General features: G+C 44.2%; 1 protein-coding gene across 4 annotated transcripts in view; it reads left to right on the plus strand.

The window, feature by feature from the left end:
* PLAAT3 (phospholipase A and acyltransferase 3) overlaps positions 1 to 22,804 on the plus strand; it is a 31,189-nt gene extending 8,385 nt beyond the window's left edge. For all 4 annotated transcript variants that reach the window (XM_043870947.1, XM_043870939.1, XM_043870955.1 and 1 more), the window contains exons 3-5: positions 10,089 to 10,191; positions 12,739 to 13,007; positions 19,854 to 22,804. In XM_043870947.1, the coding sequence (XP_043726882.1) occupies positions 10,089 to 10,191; positions 12,739 to 13,007; positions 19,854 to 19,955 (474 nt within the window). In that variant the 3' untranslated portion in view covers positions 19,956 to 22,804. The remainder of the gene's footprint in view (positions 1 to 10,088; positions 10,192 to 12,738; positions 13,008 to 19,853) is intronic.
* Positions 22,805 to 27,653: the final 4,849 nt, after the last annotated feature.

Genomic DNA, 27,653 nt, shown 5'->3' on the forward strand with positions numbered 1-27,653 from the left:
CTGTAAAGCAATTATCCTTCAATAAAAAAATAAATTAATGAAAAAAAACCCCAACGTTGCAAACTTCTGACGAGGGGGCTAAATGGGGCTGAGTGTGGGTGGACTGGAATGCTTCCTTAGTGGTCTTGAATGAAAAAAAAAAAACATTCCTTTTGCTTTGTTTCAACCCTTGGGTTGAAAATTCTTCTGGAAGCGCCTTTCCTTTCCCCTCCGGTCCTGTGCAGTGCCCGCACCTGAGGGTCTCACACTGGCTCTGAGTTGCAGGAGTGAATGGGGGTTATCGTGCAGGGGCAGGTGGTGAAATCTGCTAGAGGGCCGGGCGGTGTCCCTCCTCCTTGTGGTGGGGACGAGGTGGGGGTTCAGGTTCCTGATTGGCTACTTGCGGGCTGACCCTGGGTAAGTGACCTCATCTCTTAGTCTCAGTTTCCCCAACTGCAAAATGAGGTATGACTTCCCCTCTCTGTCTAGCCTTCTCTGCCCTGTGGACACCCCCTCCTGTGGTTCTCCGTTTGGGCTGCACAATAGAATCACCCGGAGGCTTAAAAAAAAAACCAAAACGCCAGGCCTGGGGCCCACCTCCGGGATCCTGCTTCTGACCCAACCCTGAGGTCGCCCTGAGATGCCTGCACTACTGTGCTTTTGCTCCTGTCTGCCCCCACCCCTGTTCACCTGTCTCCATCTGTCTGCTTTCCATATATCTGCTTTTCTGCTTCCTCTGATTGCAGCAGAGTATGAGGGTTAAGAGTGAAGGATTGGGGGGGCTTCTCTGGCAGTCTAGTGGTTAAGACTCAGTGCTTCCACTGCAGAGGGCACAGGTTTGATCCCTGGTCAGGAAATCCTGTCTGCTACATGGTGTGGCCTTCCCCCCCACCACAAAAGTGCAGGATTTGGGTTTGAATACATGCTCTCCCTCATTTTTCAAGTCTTCAACAAAAATCTCAGGTGCTGCCTTTCCCAGGAGGTCCTCTTCTCCTGGTCTCTCTCATACCCGTTTCAGCCAGGTTTTTGCCTCCAACTCCCAATAGGAGCTGTTCTAAAGATCAGCAGTGACCTTCACCCCAGACTGCTCCTCTGATCTCCAGACTCACACATGCAGCTGCCCCGCTTCAGGTGGACATTTCAACCCAGTGTACCCTCCCCGCCAGCAGCCTGCCCATTCGGCCTCCTGGAAACCTTGAAGTCACATTTCACTCCTCTTTCTTTCAAACCCTTCCTCATTGCAACAGCAAATCCTGTTGAGTCTACCTTCAAAGAAGTCCAGAATCCATTATTTCTCATGCTCTGCTGTCCCCATCTTGTCTGAGTCATCAGCTTCTCTCTCCATCTTCCAACCTACCCTCTCCTCCTCCCCCCTGCACTCCAGCCACGCTGGACTTCAGGCTGTTCCTCAAACACACTCCTACCTGGGGCCTTTGCTCAGGCTGTCCCCTTGGCCTGGATGTTCCCAGCATCTGCAGGGCCTACTCTCTGCCTTCCCTGACACCCTTAGACTGTTGCAGCCCGCATCCTTCCCTCCCACCGCTGCCCACCACATTGCACTCCAGACCACTTAATCCTGTCCTACCTTTTCTTTCTTTTTGTTTTTATTTGATATCTCTTCTATTTGATATCATCATTTACTGGGGCTTCCCTGGTGGCTCAAACGATAAAGAATCCTCCTGCAATGCAGGAGATCGGAGTTCGATCCCTGGATCAGGAAGATTCCTTGGAGAAGAGAATGGCCACTCACTCCAGTATTCTTGTCTAGAGAATCCCATGGACAGAGGAGGCTGATGGGCTACAGTCCATGGGGTCACAAAGAGTCACACAGGACCGAGCAACTAAGCGCACCCACGCTGAGGCTTTAAATGCATTTGAAGAATTTCTCTCTCTCTCTCTGATACTGAACAAGAGCTCTATGAAGATAGGTATCTTGGCTTTGTTCACGGGCATAGCCCAGGTACCCAGCTCTGTGAGCCTTTGTTGAATGAATGAGCAAATGAATGAGTCCTTTGACCCTCCCAGGCAGAGGTGAGCATCCCCAAGGTGAAAGAATTCTCAAGGGGTATCGTTGACCAGTTACACCACTTCCCTGAGGTGGGAGAGGGTGTTTGTTAAGGGCAGGGTGATTCTGCATGCATGCTGGCAACCTCCTCTCCTGTAACTTGGGCAAGGCTTGGGTCTGAGACCATAGCTCGGAATAAAGGCTGGAGGCTTGAGGTCAGGAACCCAGTGAGTTCTGGAGCCCATCAGCGTGAGAGTACATCACATGCTTGTTTTACTGCTGTTGTTATTGTTGTCATTGTCCCAGACGCCCTCAGTGCTTTACTTCTGCCTCTCACAGACGTAAGAGGAGTTTAAAGACATATACAGTTGGAATGAATAGGTGGATATATATGTGATAAAGTAAATACAATAACACAATGGTAGAATCTAGGTGGTGGGTATATGTTCACTAAGAAATGCTTTCAACTTTGAGCATTTGAAAAATCTTCATAATAAAGTGGAGAAATAATAAAGCTGGAAAGTATGCTATAAACTTAAAAATGCTCATTGCAGTAAAGCTGGAAAACACAGAAAAATGGAAAGAAACAAAATAATCACAACAACCACCTTTAGCCTGAGCACCTGGAGGGACTCTGTTAGGATGTTGGTATATATCTTTCTAGTCTTTTGTGTATTTATTTTGTTACATAATAGTAATTGTAGGGATTACCCCAGATTGAGCACACTGATGTTTATCAAGCTTTATATTGTTTTCTGATTCTAAAACAAATATATATGTATTTACACCTCTGGTAAACTAGAAAAGAATTAAAAAGAAAATTAATATCCCAAATTCCACAACTAGTAATAAACACTGTTTACATTTTGGTGTATTTCCAGTTTTTTTTTTTTAATGTGTCGGTTTTCCTTTTGGAACAAAGTTTAAAAAAAAATACCATTTTGTGTAAAGGTTTTTTTTCTAACTTAAAAAATTGAGTTATCCTTGACTGTAAAACCTTTTTATTAACCATTATATTACAGACATTTCTTGTCCTTGAGTATTCTTTTAAAATATAACTTTTAAAACATAACTGTACAGTATACTATAAATATGGCAAGATTTAACTAATATCTTTATATAGGATATTTAGATATCTATTGTTTTGTCATTAGATGTGATTTTGTGACATCTTTTGTAGACATTTCAGGTTATTGTTAAGATCTGGTCTATAAAGATGTGGGTCAGAGAATATGAATATTTTTAAGGTTGTGTGCATGCATGGGTGTGTACTAAGTTGCTTCAGTTGTGTCCGACTCTTTGCGAACCTATGGACCATAGCCTGCCAGACTCCTCTGTCCAAGGGATTCTCTAGGCAAAAATACTGGAGTAGGTTGCCATGCCCTCCTCCAGGGGATCTTCCTGATCTAGGGATCCAACCCACGTCTCTTATGTCTCCTGCATTGGCAGGCAGGTTCTTTACCGCTCGTGCCACCTGGAAGCCCATTTTTAAGGTTAGTGATACAAATTGCCAAATTGACCTTCAGAAAAGTTGTACTGATTTATACTCCTATCAACAGTGACTGAGGGTACCTGTTTACCTGCATCTTTTCTTATATTTACTATTAGTATTTCCCCTGAACTGTTTTTAATTTACTTTTATTTGATTACTAGTGAGATAGAATAAGTTTTCTTGTGTTAGTGGTAATATATATTTCTCTTTTTAAAATTATTTATTATACCCTGTCTCCATTTTTTCCCCTGTTTCAGTGTTTAAATTTTTTCTTGGTTCATGAAAATTCTTTATATATTAAGGCTGTCATTTTCTTCCAGTTAGTCATGGTAGTTTGTGGTGTTTTTTTCAGTGCACAGAATTTTCTGGTCTGGCTCTTTTGATTACAAGCAGCCCACTTAAGCTAGCTCAAGTAAAGAAGGTTTATTCTAATGACACATGTGGAGGGGTAAGGGGAAAACCTAAGTACAGGAGCTATAATAAGGCTGGGCCTCCCAGGGGCTGGGAGGCAGTTCAGGATCATGGTGATTCCAGGCACTCCACAGCTGAAATTGTGCATCTCTAGTGCTCCACCCATGGTGTGACTCAGCTAGCTATTCTTGACGTGCCTGCTTCTTTCTCTCCCACTGTCCACAGGGGTCTTCTGCTTGGTCATAGTGGGTGTGAGAACTCCAACCCTTGGTTTGGCCTGTGGTTCACTGGGGTCGCTCTTGTCTCCCCCGTGTCATGATTTTTCAATTTTAGCTCTTGTGTCAAAAGCTATTTTTAAAATTACTTGCTTCAGATTTTTGAGAGTGAGAGAGAGGACCATGGAGGATCCCAGGACGCTGACCTCCTTGGGGTCCGTGCCTTTTTCTGGTCCAGCTGGCGGAGGCTGGGATGCGGTGGTCACGTGGTATAAAATATGGCTGCCGGGGCAGTCGGGATTGTGGCTGGTCATCTTCTCTTAAAAGGGAGTGTGAACATAATAGGCAATGATAGAAAGTTTAAATAAGAAGTGCTTTAACATTTTTTCAATCATAAAAACTTTTCCCCCCAAATGTTTATTATTTATTTGTTTATTTTTGGCTGTGCTGGCTCTTCATTGCTGCGAGGTTTTCCCCTAGTTGCGATGAGCGAGGTCTTCTCTCTAGTTGCAGAGGCGTCTCTTGTTGCCGAGCATGGGCTCTAGGGTGCGTTGGCTTCAGTAGTTGCGGCGCCTGGGCCTAGAGTACAGGCTCAATAGTTTTGGCACACGGGTTTAATTGTTCCAAGGCATGTGGGATTTTCCTTGATCAGGGGTCAAACTTTTGTCTCCTGCGTTGGTAGGTAGATTCTTCACCACGGAAACCTATAAAAACTTTCAACCTTTTACTTTATACCTTTTTCTTTGGACTTTGTCTTTAGAATGTCTTTCTCTATTCCAAGATCTGACATGTATCCACCTATATTATTTTCGGTTTTATTTTGTGGTTTTATGTGTTCTTGATACATTTAGATGTTAATGATTTTTAAGCATTATTATCTTGGTAATATTTACAAGCTTCAAATGAAAGGTGGTTTTAAGAGGTTTTGGTGACAGAAAATATTCACATTTTCCAATTAAAAAACTGCAAGGTCATCAGTATGAAGGATTTTTTTCCCATCTAAAATTATTAAAATTTTTTTTATCATAAAAGTAATTCACATTGATTAAAAATAATAAAATAATATAACATAAAATGTAAAAGTCTCTGAATCCCAATCCCCCACTGTATATAGTATATAACAGTTTGATGTATTTTCTGTAGCTCGTACATAGTGTATAATATGTTTTGCTTATAAGTGTACAATTTTTTTTAAAAAATAATTTTTATATGGCTATAGTTGATTTACAATGTTGTGTTAGTTTCAGGTATACTGCAAAGTGAATGTGTTATATGTATACATATACCCACTCTTTTAGATTCTTTTCCCATATAAGCCATTACAGAGTATTGAGTAGAATTCCTTGTGCTATACAGTAGGTGCTTATTAGTTATCTGTTTTGTATATAGTAGTGTGTACATGTCAATAGCAATCTTCCAGTTTATTTCTCCCTGCTCTGCTCCCCCCAGAGCCATAAGTTTATTTTCCACATCTGTAACTCTATTTCTGTTTTGTAGATAAGTTTATTTGTAGCCTAGTTTTAGATTTCACATAAAAGCAATATGTTTTCAATCACAATGATGTTTTCTAAACAAAAATGGGATAATGTTTTCCAGCTTATTTTTTTGATTGCTTCTGTGTCTGCTCATGTAAAACCAACCTGTTCCCTCTATTGGCTGTATATACATACACATATAAGATAATTTATTTCACTGGTCCTTATTAATGGTTGTCTAGGTTGTTTTTCCGATACGAATTGCGGAGGCCAGACATTGTTCCCCATTTGCTTGCTAAGGAAAATGGCTGTTACACAGCTCATTATAAGCTGTGCTTTTGTGGAGAGCATAAAGACTTTTTGTTCTGAAATCCTGTGGGCACAGAGTCTCAGCTTTGCCTTTGTCATTGCCTGTGTTGTGTGGGAGAGCCCTGGCTACTGTGCTCGGGAGAATTTCTGGCTTCCTGCTGGCTCACCTGTTCCTGGGAGAAGAACCACTGGATTTTAGGGCTGGGGATCAAGCTGAGTGAGGGACGGGTCACTGTTGATCCAAACTTAAGGGCCAGAGAGGGAACATTTTACTATGTTTGGTCTCTGTTGCCATAGAGAGAAAACAGCATTGGCCACAACTGATGGGCATGGCTGTGTGCCAATAAAACTTTATAGACACTGGAGTTTGAATTTCATATAATTTCTTGTGTCACAATATATTCTTCTTTTGACTTTTCCCCCAACCATTAAAATATGTAAACATTATTCTTTGCCAGCAGACAAAAATAAGCAGAGGCACACAATGGGCCCAAGGACTGTAGTTCTCATATTTCTAAACTTATAACATGATTTCTTGAGTTTTTAATTTTGATTGAGCACAGTTGGCTGTGTGTATCATTAAGCAGTTGTTTCTCCAGGTAGAGTTTAGTGAAAGAGTGTGAATTATTCATGTCTTCTGTTCATGGCAACCTGTCCTCACTGGTCCTTGCAAGATGTCTTGTCTTCTGTTTACTTTTAAGTTCCATTATATCATCACTTTTCTCTCCATCTTCCCAATGGCTAGCTAGCATCCCAATATGTTTAATATGTATTCTTTAGTTTCTAAAATGATGTGTGTGTTTTTGAGATTCTTTTGTTGTTGCTTTTTAAAAATAATTTTTTTGGGTATGGTTCTGATAAGATGTGTATTATTGGTTTGTGTGTGGGTGTCTTTAATTTATATAAGTGGTATTTTGCAGAGCTCAGTCTTCATTTTTCCACTCAGCACTGTAGCTAAGATTGTCCATGTGGTCACATGAACATCGAGTCCTTGCTTCTAACTAGTGCACAGGGCCCCGTGGGTGAATCCATCACCTTTCAGATAATTTTTAAAAAGAAGTTTCCTTGAGTGGTGGCATGTTTTAAGCTAGTTTATATTTGGAAATATGTGCCTTTTGCCTTTTATAAGAGAAAGGCAATATGATTGAGTATTAAAAAAGCATAGCTTTTTTGCTTTCAAACTGTAAATTTCCATTTTTCAAAGTTAAAAAATTTTATTAATTAAAAAATTAAGGTCGAATTTACTCCCTTTGGTGTTCAGTTCAATGGGTTTTGATAAACATATACAATTGAGTAACCATTTACCATGATCAAATACAGAATAGTACAGAAACTTTCATTGCTCCAAAATCCCCTCATACCCCTTCCTTGTTCATCCCTTGTAGCCCCTGGAAATCATGGATTACTTTTCTGTCCTAATAGTGATGGCTATTTTGGAATGACATATAAATGGAATCACACAGTATGTAGATTTTTACTGTATGTAGATTTTTGGTACGGCTTTTTTCACTTAGCATCAGTATTCAGTGTTACAGAGTCTGAGTTTCTTTGTAGATATTTTTGTTGCTCTGTGTGTGTGTGTGTAGTAAACATGTTTCTCTGCATGGGTCTTCTTTCATTGTGATTTGCTTGGGACACAGTGAGCTCCTTGGGTCTGCATACCTACAGGCTGCTTATTACTCGACAGCATATTAAGTGAAAATGTCAGTTGCTCAGTTGTGTCCGACTTTTTGTGACACCATGAACTGTAGCCCACCAGGCTCCTCTGTCCGTGGAAATCTCAGGCAAGAATACTTGGGTGGCTGCCATTGCCTTCTCCAGGGGATCTTCCTGACCGAAGGATCGAACCTGTGTCTTCTACATTGCAGGCAGATTCTGTAACGTATGAGGCACCAGGGAAGCCGACATATTACTCAAGTCCAAAATGTCTCCTTTTCTAATCTTTAGGCTCCCTTAGGGCTGGGTCTCTGCCTTGCCTTTATGTCCTGGCGTATTCATGGAACCGCCCAGTTAAATTCCCTTCTGGGGATCCTTGAGGACCTGTAACTCTTACCCAACAATTAATATACATTTTTTTCCTTTGTTTTGGAAAACAAATGGGATTTGTAAGTTGTAACCATTGTCCAGTGTTCTGAAATAGATTCTCAGTAAGGTCTGGGTGCCTTTTTCTGGGAAGATAAATTATAATTGCTGCAATAAGACAACATGATTTGTCTGTATACTTCCTGCCACGTGGGATGCTTCTTGGCAGTTTTAGTGCTTCTATAAATAGAAATGAACTGCCCTTGACCCTGCTTCACAGCCACTGTAGAGTGATGATGGGCTATTCCAACTACCCATCATTGCTGTCCTAGGGGAGGCCATACATGGGGAAGTCCACACTCCCTACTCATCTTTGCTGGAATCTCTCAGTCAGGCCAGAGTTTGGAGGTGGGATGTGGACAGACCCTGTGGGTCTCTCCCCGAACAGCAAGGGGTGAGCGGGAAAGGACAGAGGCCCCGAACAACCTCTGAGGGGCTCTGTCTCCAGGTGTCCCAAAGAGATTTATGGTTGGTTAGGACGAGGGAAGTCCAGATCAGAGTGCCCCCACCTCCAGCACTTAGCACAGTATCTGGTACTGGGACCTCAGTACACTGAGTGACAGTGATCTTGAAGCTCTCCTGAGCGCTCTCAGGCTCTGGCCACTGCTCCCATCACAGGGCGGGGCTCTGAGGAGCGTTTCAGCATCCTTCCCACCTTCCCCTGCACACGCATGCACACCCTCACTCCCACACACACCCACTGTGATTTAATGAGAAATGCGTATTTAGTCCTGGTCCCAGGTTCCTGCCACAGAGCTTCTAAAGCCCGAGTAATTTCCTGAGCAGTGGCGGAGAGAGGAATGTGTTTCATCATTGAGAAGAAGCCCTTTTCAACTGACCAGGTGACCAAAGAGCTGGAAGTAGCATTAATCACCAGTAGGCAATGATCTCATCAACTGAGCCTACATAATAAAGCCTCCATAAAACTGCTAAGCTGGGGTGTTGTGGAGAGCGTGGAGGTCCTGGAGAGCAGTGGTCCCCAGAGGGGTCAGGGATGCTCTGAATCCCCCCCTGCCCCACAGCTTGCCCTCTGCATTCCTGAGTTGGATATTTTCTAGTAAACTGGTCATCTAGCAAGTAAACTGTTTCCCTGAGTTCTATGAGCTGTTCCGGCAAACCACTGAACCCAAGGAAAGGGGCTGTGAGAACCATCATTTATAGCCAGTTGTTCAGAGCGCAGGTAACAACCTGCAACTTGCACCTGGCATCCGAAGCTCGGTCTCCTGGGACTAAACCTGTGGGGTCTGGGCTGACTCTGGGCCGTCAGTGTCAGAACTGAGTTCAACTGTGGGACGCCCAGTCAGTGTGCACCCAGGATTGAATTGCTTAGTGTGGGAGACCACAATCCGGTGTCAGAAGGAGAGGAGTGAGCACAGTGCAGAGGAGAGTGTTCCGTCGCTTGTCACACACGCACGCAGCGCTCTTACCCTCAGGATGAGCAGCCAGGGGCCATTACTGCCAGAGGCTGCCACCACCCTTCACCAGGCTCTGGGTCAGGTAGGGGAGTGTCTGTGGAATACCATCCCCCGGATGTGACGGCCTCTGCAGGGTCCCCGGGTGGGCAGCTCTAGGCAGATAACCCGTGTGCTTGCCTGAGGTCACTGAGGGGGTCAAGACGATGGCCTGGGAATCAGGCGGCCTAGCGCTGAGTCCTGGTCACATCACTCAGGGGCTGTGTGATATTGCAGAATCTCCTTTCCATCTCTGAGCCTTGATTTCCTCTTTCCTCACACGGGGTTCACAAAAGTGCCCACCTCATAGGTGGGTTGTGTGAATTTATTGAGCTGCACCTGTGAAACACTTAGCAGAGTGCTTGACTTAAGAGTTTGAGTTCAGTAAATAATATTAAGAGTAACAAGAAGGTAGAAGCCCCAGCAAATGAAAAAACCCTTTAGGTGTGCACTTTGCAAGTTGTAATGACAGATGGGCAGGCCTGTAGTCCCTGCAATTCTGGGACACGTGTGTGAAGTGGACCGGGCACTGACATGGCCAGGTGGGCTCGGGAGGACGTCCTGGAGAGCTGGGAGATGAAGGCCGCTGAGCTGCTCCCTCTGGGCTGAGCCCTGCCCTGGTTCCCGGCTCTCCCATCACCTCTAACAGCCCTTTTCTTGGTTTTGCAGCCTGAACCCCAGCCTGGAGACCTGATTGAGATTTTCCGCCCTTTCTACAGACACTGGGCCGTCTACATTGGCAACGGATATGTGGTCCACCTGGCCCCGCCAAGTAAGGGCACCCAGGGCCTCCACCATGCTGAGGCCAGAGCAGGGGGGATGGGGGAGCTGTGGGTAACCGGGGACCCCAACATTATTCTTGTTCTCCAACAAGACTTCAGCCACACTGGCCTTCTTGCAGCCTTCCTGCCTGAGGTCCTTGCTTTTGCTCTCCCTTCTGCTTGTGATGCTCTTTCCTGGCTCTCAGTGCAGCTGCTTCCCTTTCATCATTCAAGTCTCAACTCAAATGGCCATTCCTGGGTGTGGCCCTCCCCAGTCTGAGCAGGGGCAGCCTCCCATGGTCATCCTCTCTGTGTGACTTCACCTAATCTTCCCCACAGCCTTTTCAAAACCTAAAAGTATTTTATTTTTTCTATTTGTTCATTGTCAGTGTCCTTTTACCAGAGCATAAACTAGTTGAGGGCAGGTGGGCTGTCTAGTGCATGTTCCTCTTCAGCACCTTGGACAAGGCCTGGCACATAGTAGGGCCTCAGTATTGACTGACTGTGCTGAGTGGGTGTAACTGCTGGACGGGAAGGCATGACAGGGATCTGGGTGGACAGTGTGACACCCATCACTGGGTGAGCGATGCTCCTTAAAGGGAAAAGATGCTCCTATCTGCATCTTCTCATTGGAGCTTCACAGGAATCTTGTGAAATAGGTGAGGCAAGGGGGAGACTGACCTCATACTACTGAGAAAATGGTGGAAGTCAGAGCCGGAAGGAAACTTAGAGAACAACCCAGTGCTAATGAGAGCAGATACTTGCTGGGCACTAACCCTATGCCAGGCACTGGGGGAGGCACCTTAATGAGTCAGTTTCTTAAATCCTTGCAGCTCCCCGTCCACCACTGTAGGCACAGGTGGAATTTATTGGGCCTTTTCTACAGGGAATGGGGGTGCAGAGAAGCTAAGCAACTTGTCCAAGGTCACATAGCAGGAAAGTCCTGGAGGTAGGACTCAAACCCTGGCTCTCACTCTCTATTTCCTGCCTTTAAACCTGAGGCTCTACTGTCAAGTCTGAGCTTCCCCCAAATTCAGTCATCGAGTGTTAGCTATATCCAGGTGCCCTTTCTCCAATTGTTTAATTAGTATTTTGTTTAATAGACTAACTTTAAAAAGTAAAATAATTCTTTTAAAAGGAACCTTTAAATTCCTAAAGTGATGTGTGTTCATGAATCCATCTTAGCTTGTATTTGTGGATTCCCAGTGTTGGCTCAGCTAAGTTAAGTGACAGGTCAAGAGCATGCAGTGATGGGACCAGAATCAGCACCCACTGCTTCTGCCTCTGAGCCTGTGCACACCCTCACCAGGGAGGCACCCAGCGTGTGGAGTGTAAGGAAGCCCTCACTGTTGGGTGTTGACTCTGAACTTGCACCTCTGGAGCTGGACCTCCCGAAATCCTGTGCCCTAGGCACCTAGCTTGCCTCTCCCCAGTCCCAGCCCCCTACCTGCCCGAGGAGGGGCTGAAGGTGGATGGGCCTCTGGAGCTCCCCTGATCCAGTCCCCACAATGACCCTTTCCACAGAGTCAGGGCTCAAACACAGCACCTTCTTATTTATTTCACTGAATCCTTTAAGCATCTCCTGCCCTACTAGAAGGAAGTCTGAATTCCTCTGATTTTCCAGATTTCATAGTTGTTCTCTGGGCAGAGGGGTTTGGTCCTCTTTGGAAAGCCAAGCAAAACAGGACCTGCATTCTGATCAGACCCTCTGGCCATTGCTTGTTGCTGTCACGTGGCGTCACAGTGCAAGATGGGTCCTGCCCCGTGTAATGGGATGCTTCCCCTCCTGGGAGAAACCTAGGGGTTCCTGATCATGGCAGGGCCACAGAGGCTCTCTGAGGGACACAAGTCTCCTCTGTGATGTTCCCTGCGGTCCACCTCTTTAGTGCAAGCCCAGTTTTCAGTCATCATACCCTCCCTACATGATATAAGCTGGTGACCTCAAGAGGGATCTCTGTGTGGGTACCAGCTTTCACTCCACACCATCCTGTTCCCTGTATTGACCCCAAATCCCTTTCTTCAAGGCAGTTTCACTTCTGGAAATCTGTTGCACCTTCTAGCCCCTCAGCGTTGGCCAGGGCCATGCCAGTGTACCCCTTGAATCTCCCTGGTGTCATACCTCTAGGAGCAGCCGTGGGGCTTTGGTCCCTTTGCTCCAAGGGAAATGGCATCTGTTCCCCAAATCCATCCACCTTTTCTGCAGTCATCAGCTTTGTGTGTGTCAGGGAAGTGGAGTCTTGGCGGGATCACAAAAAATTAACACTCCGTTCTCCCAGGGAGGTGGGTATGCTCAGAGCCTTTATTTGCACAATCAGAGGGCCACTGGAGTGTCACAGGGTGTACAAGGCCAGCTTCTCTAGGTTAAAAAAATCACAACAAATTATGGAACTTCACTCCTCATTTCAGATAAGGAAACCAGGGACTAGAGACCACAAGGGTCTTATCCAAAGCCACACAGCTCTGACCCTGACTCATCTGCTCATCCCCTGGTGGATGCGGTGGGTGCTCGGCTCGGGGCCGGCCCAGGACCAATCGTGTTCCTCATCCTGAATCCACAGGCGAAATCCCAGGAGCTGGTGCGGCCAGTGTCATGTCTGCACTGGCTGACAAGGCCTTCGTGAAGAAGGAGCGGCTGTGTGACGTGGTCGGGAGAGACCGGTACCACGTCAACAACAAGCATGACGGCAGATACTCGCCATTGCCTCCCAGCAAAATCGTCCAGCGGGCAGAGGAGCTGGTAGGCCAGGAGGTCCTCTACAAGCTGACCAGCGAGAACTGCGAGCACTTCGTCAATGAGCTGCGCTACGGGGTTCCCCGCAGCGACCAGGTGGGTCCTCAGTGCGTCCCCTTCTCCATTTTCTCAGCTGATGCAGGCATCAGTGTGGACTCGGCTGGGGTGGAGACAGGCTCACAAACAAGACAGGATAGCAGAGACAGAACTCTGCCCTCAAGAGCATCACAGTCAGGGTGGGGACAGGGGTGAGGTGATGGGCATCGCAGACAATTGGCGTTAGGGGATGCAGGCTGAAGACTTGAGCACAGGCATCACTGTCAGCCCGGTTGCCCAGCCATCTCTGGCCACCTGGCCCTGACATGGACCCTTCCCACAGCCCCAGAGGCGTTTTTTTTTTTTTTTTTTTTTTTAATTGGTAATCTTTGTTCTTTATTTATTTATTTTCCCATTTATTTTTATTAGTTGGAGGCTAATTACTTTACAATATTGTAGTGGTTTTTTGCCATACATTGACATGAATCAGCCATGGATTTACATGTATTCCCCATCCCGATCCCCCCTCCCACCTCCCTCTCCACCCGATCCCTCTGGGTCTTCCCAGTGCACCAGCGCTGAGCACTACTAACGCGTATATATGGAATTTAGAAAGATGGTAATGATAACCCTATATGCAAAACAGAAAAAGAGACACAGATGTACAGAACAGACTTTTAGACTCTGTGGGAGAAGGCGAGGGTGGGATGTTTAGAGAGAACAGCATTGAAACATGTATATTATCAAGGGTGAAACAGATCACCAGCCCAGGTTGGATGCATGAGACAAGTGCTCGGGGCTGGTGCACTGGGAAGACCCAGAGGCGGGTTTTATTGTTCTGCTTTACAGATGCAGAAACTTGAGCCCCAGAGCACTTGTTGGTGGCCTTTCATGTTATCAAACAAATCTGTGTTATCTCTTTTCCTGAGAGCTGTCTCCAGCTGTGCTGATAAGTAGCAGAGGTGAGATTTGAATCCCAGGTCTGTCTGACACAACTTTTCCTGCTTGTAAAAAGCGCTGTGCTCAGACCTGCCGTAAGGGGCAGTCCAGGAGCCCCCAGGAGATGTTTATTTACTTAGTTGATTTTAGCCATGGCTACTCTCTTTTTTGAATCACTGCTGGGAAACTAACTTGCTCCTCATTTTCTCTCACTTCCTCTCCTCCTTTTCTGGCCCTTCCTCTCCTCTTGTGTGTGTGTGTGTATGTGTGACAACATTATTTCCTAAAGTTCTTAGATGCCAGTTGATGCAAAAGAGTATGATTTTTCTTTTTCTTTTGAGGAAAGGTGAGGTTAAGATCCATCAAGTTGTTGATTTTCATTACTTTATAACTTTTTGAGATTTGGTGTCTTCCTTGGTCAGTGTGGTGGTCAAGAGTGTGGGCTTCTGGAGTCAGGCAGGCCTGGGCTGGATGTGAGCTCTGCCTTTTGTCAGCTTTATGACCTTGGGGATTGATTCAAGTTCTCTCAGGTTAAATACCACTCTTGGTGGTTTAGTCGCTCAGTCGTGTCTGACTCTTGTGACCCCATGGGCTGTAGCCCACTAGGCTTCTCTGTCGATGGGATTTTCCAGGCAAGAATACTGGAGTGGGTTGCCATTTGGTAAAGTACACATGATGATATTGATCTCGGAGGGTTACTGTGTGAATTAGATAAGAGCATCCTTATGCTTAGCATAGTGGCAACTAAGAGAATTCTCTTAATAAATTGTGGGAGTTGAAGTAGTCATAATGGTCCTCATTTTCATTCTTTCTCTTGGTTCACCCAGTGTCTTTTCCACTGGCCTGTCTGGGCCACAGTGACATCCTGGGGAGGCATTCAGCAGCAAGGATCATGCTCAGCCTTCTTCCTCATACTGCTGATAACCAGTGGCGTTTACTACACTGACCTGCATGCTGATTACTTCACCCATATACATGTACATATATGCAATAAATATATAAGTATGTATATGTGAATGTGAAAGGCGATTAATATAAAAATCGAGGAATATCAAGTACACCCCTGCCTAGGTATGGACAGGATAACACTGCCAATGTTTGGTGAAGAGTTCCAGAATCTCTGGGTCACAGTCTGGATTCAACTTTTCTGACAGTTTATGAGATCCTCCTTCTGGGAAAGTCATTGGGCAGGTCCATGAGAGGAACCTCATTAGGTTACAAAGGTGATGCAAACAGAAGGAATCTGGGGGAGGATGGCATCAGTACATGTGTCTATTGGGGAAAATGACCTTCGAAACCTTTGTCCTGAGTCACATTGGATGCACACTGTCATCCTAGTATCTGTCTTTACTAGTAGCCTTTGGAGACACCCTTCAGTTTTCTCCTGTATTAATGCTTTTACCCTCTGAGAAAGCTCACATCTTTCTCATTCTTGGATTACTCTCTAGTTTTGGTGGAATACCACCTTGAATAGGTTCTGAGAAAGGGTGCATTTAAAAAAGACTGTGTGTGCCTGAAGATATCTTCATTTTACCCTGTTTTATTGATAGTTTGACTGGGGGTGGAATTTTAAGCTGAAAAAAAAGTTTGCCCCAAATTTGAAGGTATCGCTCCATTGTTATGTCATTTAAGCTACTGTTGTTGAGAAGTCTGAATTCGTTCTGATTTTCGAGCCTTTGTATGTGACCAGCTTTATCTTTCTGGAAGCTTATAGACTCTTCTCTTTATCTTCAGCATTCTGAAATCTATCAATGATAAACCTTGCGTGGATCTGTTTTCATGAATTGTGTTGGGAACTTGATGATTCTTTTCAGTGTGGAAACCCCAATTCTTCAGTTCTGGGAAGTTTTCCATTTTCTCTTCTTTTATTCCAGAGGTTGTACCCCTAGACTGCTCCTCTGATTTTCTTTTTTTAGAATTTTTATTTATTCATTTCTGACTGTGCTGGGTCTTCGTTGCTGTGCAGGCTTCTCGTTGCGACGGCTTCTCTTGCTGCAGAGCGTGGCTCTAGAGCACATGGACTGAGTAGCTGCAGCGCGTGGGCTCAGCAGGTGCGGCTCCCGGGCTCGAAGCGCAGGCTCAGTAGTTGTGGTGCATGGGCTTAGTTGCTCTGTGGCAGGTGGGATCTTCCCGGGTCAGGAATGGGACCCGGGTCTCCTGTATTGGCAGGCAGATTCTTTGTTATTGAGCCACCAGGGAAGCCCTCTTCTGATTTCCCTATCTTCTCTCTCCTGTTTTCCAATTATTTATCTTTTTAAATGAGAAAACTAACATTTACTGGTATATTTGGTATAATAGAAGTTTTTTAAAAGGAGCAATGATGACATCAGGATAAAGAGAAACTAACACTAAATGAATCAGATTTCATCATTCGTGGTACTACATAACAGTTGAGGTCCCAGTTAGACCTGGCTTCAATTTCAGGTAAATGTCCACTCTCTTACGCATCAGTAAAATAAAAAAAGAGATTACTGTACACATTTGGGAAGTAATAAATTTAGCGTGTTGTATCAGGAAGATTTGGTAGATTTATAAAATATCTCTTAATCATGTCATTTTTAGTTGTCCTTTAGTATAGACTGAAGAACAAATTCATAAGTTCATTTAAGTAGAACATTTTAACACAATATTGTTACATAATCTAGTAAAATACGTTTGTCAGTACACAAAAATAATATTTAGAGCATTTAAGTACAATTCCAAATCTTGAGATAGTAAAAAAACCAAGAAATATTTGTGTATTGTTCATTCTTTCTATGAACATCTTCCTGAAAAATGAAGCAACACTGACCAGACACATTTCTCTTCCTCAGACTTTAGCTTGAGGCACCACTCATACACCTGAAAAGGCAAAACAGCATCAACAATTCTTCTGGACCCCCTTCAGAGAACATGAAAGCAGGATAGACTATGAAGCAAGAGGAGGTGCCATTTAAACTGTTTCCAAAGATTTCCTCTTTTACTTTTTGGCCTAGATGAGGGTTTCTCAACCTCAGCACTGTTAACATTTTGGGCCATTGACAATGAAGTTAAGCCTTCATTGTCCTGATTTGCTCTGTGCGTTGCAAGATGTTTAGCAGCATCTGTGGCTTCTACCCTCTAGATGCCAGTAGCCTTCCCACCCCCAGGTGTAAGAGCCAGAATGTCTATGGATATTGACAAATATCTCCCAGAGGCCAGCCTGTCCCCTTCTTGAGAATCACTGGCCAAGGCAAGCAACGATCATAATACACAGTGTGGCCAAATTAAAATGCAACTTCTGCACTTGTCCCATCTCACCAGAGAGGGTGAAAGGAGCTGGTGCTGGACAATGTCCCCCAGTTGTTTTCTTTGTAATCGCTGTCAAAGCAGCAACTCTCTTTTTCATTTAACTCATGAGGACATTTGTGTTTGTGTTAAAAGAATCTGATTAGTCATTATGTTTATTTGTGTTCAGCTCTTTAAAGCAGACTAGATTTTCCTTCAACAGACTACATGTGACCCATCTAACTTTCCAGTTAGAAAGGGAAGCAATGGATTAAAGCTAAAATGTAGTTTGTGCTTTCCACGCCTGAGTATTCTAAAACAGATTCTCCTATTTTCCATCTACCTACCTAAAAATACTCAGGTTTCAAGAAATGTATACTTAGTAAGCTTTTGTAAATAAGCCTTCACATTGAATATGTGAATATGTTCACATTGAATATGTGAATAAGTACATTGAATATGTACTTAAAAAAAAAAGCAACTAGGAGCTATACACTCAGGCTGAAGTCTATTCTGTATCAGATAAAATTTTAAGATAAGTAGAAATTGAAGATTTGGCCAGTGGTAATGTGTATATTTCATAAACCTGGATAAATTGCAGGGCATTATTTAAAAATTACTGTAAATATTAAAGCCAACTTGATGTCAAATATTTTATAAACATTCTTAGTTTGTAACCGCTCATAGTCTAAATTCAGTTGCTCTATGAGTAATATTACTCTTCTTATATCCACTTACAACATGGCTGAAAGTAAAGAAAGCACATGCAAATTGTCTTTTTCCTAGGAACAATTCCAGGGCTTAACTCAGAATGGACGTTTTAGCATAAGCAGCTAGTTGTCTGCAACCTGATAGAATTACAGTTTGACCACTTTAAAAAAAAAGATAATGAAGGACAATTTTTCTCTTTCATCATATTCTGATTGAAGACCTCTGATGCACACCATGTAGCCTATTTTCATGATGAGAACTGCAATTTCAGCACAGTGGCTGGGCTGGACCCAGCAGCCTTGCAACAAGAAAATCATCAATGGCATCTGAAGGTAGCACTGTCTCTCCCAGGAAGATCATTCTTTCTGTAAAACTTGCACCCTCAGGACTAACTATATACTACTTTTTGTATTTAATTAAATACTTTGTACAAAGCATGAGCACAAACAATGAGGCTATTGTTGTTTTCCTTGACAAAGTACCTTTTGTATGAACTGGCTCCATCAGCATTTCTTCTCACACTATGAGGTTCTGTAAAGAACTGGGGGCTTATTGTTCCTACTCCATTATCTGCAAACCATTTCTCCCACCCTGACATGTAGCTTAGCAAGGAAAACACTGGATACAAGTGGTTATATGCAGGTTCCCTCGCAAGAACAAAACAGAACCATGGGTGCCATAAAGCCTGGCTAAACCTTTCACAGGAAGCTCTGAAGACTGACTGACAGTGGAACTTAGGTCAGTTGCCTCATTCAAGCTTTCCTCATCATGTGCTCTGCTGTCAAGGATACCAGTTCTGGATACCTTGTGATGTTAGTTACACTGGTATATTTCCTGGAATTTCACATAGCTTTACTGGACACATTTATGGCTCAGATAAGCCTGGGCAGCGCCAAGATACATATTTTTTAACCATTGAAGCTTTCCAAATTGTTCTGTCTGTTGGGCATGTGTGAGTTTTGCAGCCACAAAATATACAACCTAGACAAGCTCTGTGCTTAGGGTTCCAAGGGCAGAGTTGGCGGGTCATGTAAGGATATGGATTTTGGGTTCCAAGTCCACATTTTCACCCTTTATATTATTGAGATTTCTGATATATGGTTTCATTGGATTTCTTGGCATCAAACCATTAAGGAAATCTTTTCCTTTTTGAATCTTGATTCTGCTTAAATGCCTGGTTGGTTTCAGGGGAGATTTCTTGATCCATGTTCATGATACTCTTTTAGTTGGGAGAAGTACAGTTTTCCTGATTGGGGCATTGTGCCTTCATTGCAGTTAGTGTTCTCCAAGTCCTAGTGAAATTATGTCTAAAACTAATGATTTACTTTATTTTTAGTTGGAGTTCAGGAAAGAGTGAAATTTGACATATTCAATTTTTACCATGAAACTTACTCTTACTTTTGCCCCAGTGTTTTTTTTTTTTTTCTATTATGAGCAATACAAGTCAGATATCTTTTTTCCCCCAGATATCTTAATAATTTAAAGTCTAACATCACTACTCTTTTTCATAGTTGAGTCATCTATTTAAGAACATGCAAAGGTCAATGGTTGGCTGGACTGTGCTCTGGGGATTCAGCAAGGATGAAGATAAGTGAGGGATTTGTAGGACAGAGGTCAGAGTTTATTGAGGATTCAATAGCAATTTCTTTTCAACTTTACACTTACTTCAAGAGCTCCCTGTTGGCCAGCCAGGATTTCAACCATCTGGCTCCGTCTCCCTGTCCTTTCTACAGCCACCCTCTGGGGCTCTGTCTGCTTTAAAAACTCACGGGGTCAAAGGAGTTTCCCTCTTCATGCCTGTGTACTTTGTTGGCAGCTGGCCCCATCCACCAAGTGCTTTCCCATCCTGTCCTTCTCTCCCCATTTCCCTGCCAATATTTGTTGACTCCTGAGTTTGTCAAGGAAGCTAAGGGGCATGTCCAGCTCCCTGAGCTGGATGTCCTTGCTGAATGTACAGTCTGTTCTCAGCTTCCTGACACAGAGTCTGACTCACTGTCCTCTCTCTTGCAGGTCAGAGATGCCATCATGGCAGTTGGCATCGCGGGAGTGGGCCTTGCAGCCATGGGCCTCATTGGAGTCATGTTCTCAAGAAACAAGAAACAAAAGCAGTGATTTTATACAGTCCTGTCTGCAGTGATTTATACATTGAGGGGGTCTTTTTTTCCTAGAGGGTTTCTGCGTTGGTTTGTAGTTTTCATTCTATTTTACAATAAGGTTTATTTTCACAAGAATAAAATAAAGCCCAGTAAGGAAAGATTTTATTGGGGATAATGCATCAAGAACTGCCTGGCATGAAGTCTGTTGAGATTGCAGTGAGGCTCTGTTCCTGCTGATGCCAGGCTGTGCTCTGGGTCTTTGGTGCTTTTCTCTCACTTTCTATTTGTGGGCTGTGTTCTTTACTCGCAGGAAACAAAGTCCAGCTCTGGTTATCTTAAGTAATGGGTGTTTCCAGTTGTGTAGGTACAGGTGCACAGCAAGGAAGACGGACAAACCTGAGTGATATGCAAGAACACGAACCAAGGGAAACCAGGACCCTTGACCCGGAACTAGACCCAGGCCGGCTTCCAGGAGTCAGCAGCTGGAGTCCGTAGATGTCCAGTGGGGCTCAAACCAAACCAAACCACAGCCATAATGAAAAGTATATGCTCTGGCCAATCTTGTTTAAAACCTCCCCTGGTCTCCACAGCTTTTCTCTGCCTTATCAGTTCCACCCTGCAGTGATCCTGCGTCCTCTCCTCTTGGGGCTTGTCACGGCCCCCAAGTCTCTGATCCCACACCCACTCCTGTGGCTTCTCTTCCCATATCCGGTTAGCTTCATCCCTCCCTGTGGCCTGCGAGGCGCTCCTAGCACAAGCTCCTGAGAGAGAACCTGATTGGCTCACTCACACACTGAGCTGTCTACTGATTGGTTGACTGCCTTTGGGTCAGGTGGCCCAGTAGACCAATCAGCTCTGCCCAGTAGAGCCAGGTCACATGGTACAAGGCTGCCTCAGACCTTATGGAGTGTGGGTGGGGATGGTCCTATACCTGACCTGCGTGCTGCTGAGGCCTCTGGGGAGGGGTTAGGGAAGGAGGTACGACCATTCCTGGTTGGACCCTTGGGGTCTGCCTCTGTTACTCGCTGGGCTTGGCAGATATTCAAAGTGACCAGTTTCCTGAAAGGGGCTTTTGTGGGCTCCTTGGAAGCACCCTGCTGGGGCCAATTGTCCTTCCCTCCACAAGGCAAGTCATCCCCTCCATCTGGTTGCCAGTATTTCCCTTGGCAGCCTTGGTTGTCTGGGGACCATCTGTCTGTGGAATCCTGGACAGGACTATAAATGGCTCCTTTCTAGTTCCCTCCTGCTTGGACCATACCTGGTCTCGGAAAAGCTTATGCTCATTCTTTCCCCAGTGTTGACATAAGAATAATTTTCTCCCAGTTAGTTTCTTTTAGTTTTATCTTAGCTCTATTGCTATAACATCTCATGCCTGTTTTCAAGTTTGCCAAGCCCAAGGGACACAGGCCAAAATTAAAGGGGAGTCTCTTGAAGGCCCTTCTCACACACTGGGCAGAATGTGATGTGGACCCATGGAGTATAGATCTCCAAATTAATTATGAAATAAAAAGGAATGAGGTAGATTAAACGCAAGAAAGCAAAACAAAAGCACCTCATTCAATTAAAAAATAATGAAGCATTACATATAGAAAGTGAGATTTGTGGAAATAATCAGATAAGATGGAAGAACTAATTCCAAATATATTGATAGTGACCATAAATATAAATGAACTAAACTTGCCAAGTAAAAGACAAACATTATACTGGGTTAGAAAACTAATCCAGGGAATACTGTTTACAGCAGATACAATTGAAATATAAGGACATAAAGACTGAAGTTAATAAGATGGACCGTTTATGTGACAAGTCATTTGACGTCTTAAAAGCATTAATGTTATCAAGGAAAAAATTTGAGGGTGTGTATAAACTGTCCTAGACTGAAAGACATGTTGGAAACAAAGTAACTAAATGTGAGAAAGGACTATAAAAGCAATTTAGGTTTACCGGGGAAATTTGAATGTGAACTGGATAATGAAGAATATTAAGGAATCATGAATCTTATTAAGTGTGATAAAGGTATGAGGTTTATGTAAAACACATGGTGTAAAAAATAGATGCAGATAGAGCAAACATGATAAAATAAGATTTTAACTCATGCATTAGTTATATGAGTGGCCATGTTACTAGTATTTTTGTATATTAAAACATTTACATAGTAAATACCTTATAAATAGCTGAAACTTGAAAATTTAAACAAAATAAAACTTTCAAAATTATTTCAATAAATTTTATAGTAATATTTTTAATTAAAAGAAGATATACTAGGCAACTACTAACTAAAAACTGGTTAATTAGTTGATACTAATTAACTGAAAGCTGGCATAACTATATTGATATCAGAAAATATAAGCTTTAAACCAAAAATGATTACTGGACAGAAAGGATGAAAAGTGTGGCATTATAAGAAATACACTTGGCCTTTGTCCTTGGTTCTTGGCCAGAGCTCCTAAAACCCTCAGAATTTCCTTGGTGATAGGCTTTATCTTTTGCTATTTCTAAGGAAACCCCTTTGATCAACCTGAGTTTGTACTAGTGGGGTGACTTAGACCCTAAGATAGCCTTAGGATGGGGCTGGTCATCAGAAAGACCCAGTGACTAGAGGGTTGGAAATTTTAGGCTACTGATCTCTAAGAAGGGAACGTGGGAGGGGGTGCTGAAGATTAAGCTCTATAAAAACTGTTCAGTGAGGAGACTTGATGAACTTCCTGGGTGGTGAACATACCAAGGTATCCGGAGAGTGGCTGCCTCAAGAGGACATGGCAGCTCCTTGCATCCTCTGCCCCCATGCCTTGCCCTCCACCTCTCTTCCATTTGATTGCTTCTGAATTGTATCCATCATAATAAATTGGTAAACATTTAAAGTGCCTTTCTGAGTTCTGTGAGCCGTTCTGGAAAACTATTGAAATGTAGGAGGGGTTTTGACGAAAGTACAGGTGAGTGGTGAAAGACATCTGATGTGAAGAGAGACAGTCTAAGGGGACTGAGTGCTTAACACTATGAGGTCTGTTTAGTGTCAAAATTGAACCGGTTCATTGAGCACCCAGTTGGTGTCTGGAAACTCAGAGAATTAACTGCTGGTGTTGAGAAACGCTCCACAAAGATTCTGATAAAACCTTCACTTCCCTGGGAAGGCATGATATTAATAATTCTAAAATTGTTTGCATCTAATACAAATCCTAAAACAGATATTAAAAATTTTGGTCTGTTGTAAGGAGAAAATGACCAGTTCACCATAGTGGGAGATCTACATACGCCTCTCTCAGGATCTGATAAATCAAGGGGACACAAAAATCAGCTAAGATACAGAAACTTCGCAAAACGTACCGACAACCTGATTCAATGAGCTAAACTGTGAGCTGATTTATAGAGTAAACCGTGAAATACAGATTCTTTCTGACCACACACAAAGCAATGCTTACGAAAACTGACCATGCCTGAGTAGGAGGCAGGTGGCCCTTTAGGAGGCACATCAGACCTCCTGGGAGTCAGGACTCACTCGCTGACACACACATCTTCTGCACATACAGTGCCCTCACACCCAGCTTGTGTACATCACTCTGACCCACACCCCTGCTGCATGTCCACCCACACTGCCTTCTGGACCCCTTCTCCATCTCTCGTTTGTCTCCTAAAGAGCTTCTTTCCAGCCCAGTCATCCCACAAAGAGAGGGACTTCTCACCAGTGCAAGAAGGGCTCCCAACTGTTTACTGCAGGTCATGAACAGAGGGAGCCTGCAGGCTGGACTGGGGTTCCTTGAGGGTCAGGTTCTAGAATGTTCCCTGCCAGGGCTCCCCTCCCCTCTGGTTTTCCTGTCTCAGGTCAAGCCAAGACTGAGACTTGGAGACCTGACTGAGATTTCTGCCTTTGGCTGTGAACACTGGACCTTCTCTGTGAGCAGGGGCTCTGAGCCATCTGGCTCCCTCAAGTAAGGACGGGCTCTCTGTTTAAGCACCAGGGTTGAGGTGGAGAGTGGGAACAGGTGCACCATCACGTACTTGTTCTCACTTCAGTGCCTGGCACAATAGGCACTCAAGAACCATTTGCTGACTTCATCATGCTCCCCACCCCCGCGGTGTACCAAGGGCTTGTCTTCGTTAGAAGTGAGTTCATGGAGAGACTGTTGACTTTATTGCATTAGAGAGTGGGGTTCAGTTCCAGCCAACCCCTGGTTCTTGGGAAGCATCTCATCTTGGGTCCAGTCTCCTATATATTAGTTGTTCTGGAGGGGCAAACAGGAATAAGACACAGTTACTTCCTTTCACTAGTTAACAACCGGCTGCACAGTGTAAGGAAAGGAGCGTGGGCCTCCCAGCTAGACAGAAGCAGTTTGGGATCCTCGGTCTCCTGCTCCCTGACTGTGCAACTTGCACACGTGACTGCCCCCACTCCGCTGCTAAGTTCAGCTGCATCCTCTGTAGAGCAGATAACAATCCTTATTTCCGGGCTGTGTAGGGATGGAGTGAAAGCATGTGTGGGGAGGCACTGGGGCAGGCTTGGCCAAGACTTGGACCAACTCCCTACTGTCTTCCATAGCATCACAGCATTAAAAAGAATGCCCAAACCCTGGAAACCATTCAATAGCAAGGAACTAGCCAAATAAAATAGATGTCTGCATTTAATGGCATATTATTCAACTATTAAAACAGCTGGGCAGCACATGTGTGTATACACATGTATGCATGTGTTTATATATATATATATTTATATTGAAAATAAGTATAAAAGTTAGACTTATTGAAGAACATTTACTAATAGTAAATTTACCCTTTTTAGTATATAGTTCTTTGACTGTTGACAAACTCACATATCTATGTAACCATCAGCAGAACATAGATCATAGGAGAGTCACTCACCCCTAAAGATCCCCCATGCCCCTTTGTTGTCAGCCAACCCCTCACCCCCAGCTCCACACCTCAGCTCCTGTGATCTCTTTTCTCTCCCTATAGCTTTGCCTTTTCTAGAGTGTCATATAAATGGAATCATACAGAAGCTTGCTTTTTGTGTCTGGTTTCTTTCATTTAGCAGAATGCATCTGACGTTCGTTTATGTTGTAGCACATGACAAGCTTTGTTCCTTGTTACTGCTGAGTGGTACCCTGCTGCATGCATGCGCCAGCCTTTCTTTATTCACCAGCTGGAGGACGTCTGTGGAGTTTTTGATATTTGACAATAATTATCACAGCTATTATAGGTATTCCCATATAGGTTTGTTTGTGTGCATGAACATGGATTTTAATTTCTTTTGGGTAAACACTAGGGGTAGGAATGCAGAATCATAGGCTAAGATTACGGCATCCAGTCCCATCACTTCATGGCAAATAGAAGGTAAAAAAGTGGAAGCAGTGACAGATTTTATTTTCTTGGGCTCCAAAATCCCTGCAGACTGTGACTGCATCCATGAAATTAAAAGTTGCTTGCTCCTTGGACGGAAAGTCATGACAAACCTAGACTATATAGATATTAAAAAGCAAAGACATCACTTTGCCGACCAAGGTCCACAGAGTCAAGGCTATGGTTTTGCCAGTAGTCATGTACGGATGTGAGAGTCAGAAGGCTGAGTGCCGAAGAATTGATGCTTTCTAACTGTGGTGCTGGAGAAGACACTTGAGAGTCCCTTGGACTGCAAAGGAAGTCAAACCAGTTAACCCTAAAGGAAATCAATGAACATTCCAATGGAAGGACTGATGCTGAAGCAGAAGCTCCAATACTTTGGCCACCTGATGTGAAGAGCCAACTCATTGGAAAAGACTCTGATGCTGGGAAAGATTGAGGGCAAAAGAAGAGGGTGGCAGAGAATGAGATGTTTAGATAGCATCACCGACTCAATGGACATGAATTTGGACAAACTCCAGGAGGGGGTGAAGGACAAGGAAGCCTGGCATGCTGCCATCCATGGGGTCACAAAGAGTTGGACAGGACTTAGTTACTGAACAACAACAACCATGGTAAGTGAATGTTTATTGTAAGAAATGGCCCAGTTGTTGTTCAAGTACCTCACAGCACTATAGGAGTGCACGCCCTCTACTGGGGGAAGGAAGAACCCCTCGAGATTGCTGGAGGCACTTGGGGTGTGTGGTTCCTTCATCTGTTAGTTTTCCCTGGCCCTGGCACCTCTATTTCTGAACTCTTTCCACTGAAGGTAACTCACTGACTTGCCTTTCTTTTTTCCCCTCACCCCTTCCTTCTCATCACACTGTTTCTCTAGAAAGACTCTCCTCTGTCTCCTTCTCTCTAGGTAAGAATGTGGGCCTGTGAGAACAGCGGAACTTGAGCCACAGAACCAACGCATCCAGACTTTTGCACCAAGGGACTGTCAAACTCCAGCAGGGCTTCTGGCAACATGAGGCCATGTCTGCAGGATGACCCCTCAGATACCAGCTTGAAAAAGCTCAATGATGCCAGGACCTGAAGCCATCCCTTTGAATGTGGTCCCCAGGAAGGACAGGGCCACTGTCTCCAAGTCTCTGTTGGGTATAGAAGTCCAGCTTCCAATCTTACCAGCTGGCCCCACCCCTGCCCATGTCACTGTGTTGGTGAGCACAGCAGAGCTGGGCTGAGTATACTGGTCTTCGGGGATCATTCTCACATATCTACTGCATCCTTTTCTGTTTTCCGAGTATCCATGTCTTTATCTAGAACCATTTTCTGACTGGTGCTGTTGGGACTTGTGGTGGACTACTCCCAAATATATTACAATGGAACATTGCTTATTTTGAATTAAAGTTAGTTAAGAAATGGTCAAGGCAAGAGGGATGCTCTGACTCTCCTTTCTGATCCCCTGGAAGCAGGAAATACACCCCTCAGGTGAAAGGTGCTCTCCCTGCACCTGGAGGTAGAAGGACATCCTTATTGCCAGGGACAGGGAATCTGGGGGAAGAAGCCTGGATAAACACCTCATTACTTCTTTAGTTTACCACCCCAAGTGCAAACTCTGCTTAGATTCCTCACTAATTGAACACTCAATACCTAAGTTTTGGGACTTCCCTGGTGGTCCAGTGGTTAAGAATCCGTCTTCCAATGCAGGGGACTCGGGTTCGATCCCTGGTCAGGATACTAAGATCCCACATGCCTCAGGGCAACTAAACCTGCGCAGTGCAACAAAAGAAAGCCTGCAACCGGAGCAAGCCTTCAGCTAGAGAAAACCTGTGCACTACAACCAGGAGCCCTTGTGCTGCAACAAAGACCCAGGGCAGCCAAACAAACAAACAAACAGCAATGATAACAACAACAACAAACCACCCAATACTCAGAACACATTAGTTTCTTTGTCCTGTCAATTTCTCACAAATGTATTGTTTCTTTGTCTAAAACGTCTAAAAGCTGCATGCTTTGGCTACTTCTTAGGGACCATTTCCATGAAGCCTCTGTGTGTACACATTAAACTGTTTTTCTTTTTCTCTACAAGTCTATCTTGAGTTGATTTTATCATTCAGTTCAGTTCAGTCGCTCAGTTGTGCCCGACTCTTCATGACCCCATGGACTGCAACATGCCAGGCTTCCCTGTCTATCACCAATTCCCGGACCCTACTCAAACTCATGTCCATCGAGTCAGTGATGCCATCCAACCATCTCATCCTCTGTCGTCCCCTTCTCCTCCCATCTTCAGTCTTTCTCAGGATCAGGGTCTTTTCCAATAAGTCAGTTCTTCGCATCAGGTGGCCAAAGTATTGGAGTTTCAGCTTCAACATCAGTCCTTCCAATGAATATTCAGGAC

This window comes from Cervus elaphus, chromosome 2 (assembly GCF_910594005.1).
Source record: "Cervus elaphus chromosome 2, mCerEla1.1, whole genome shotgun sequence".
NCBI classification, from domain to species: domain Eukaryota; kingdom Metazoa; phylum Chordata; class Mammalia; order Artiodactyla; family Cervidae; genus Cervus; species Cervus elaphus.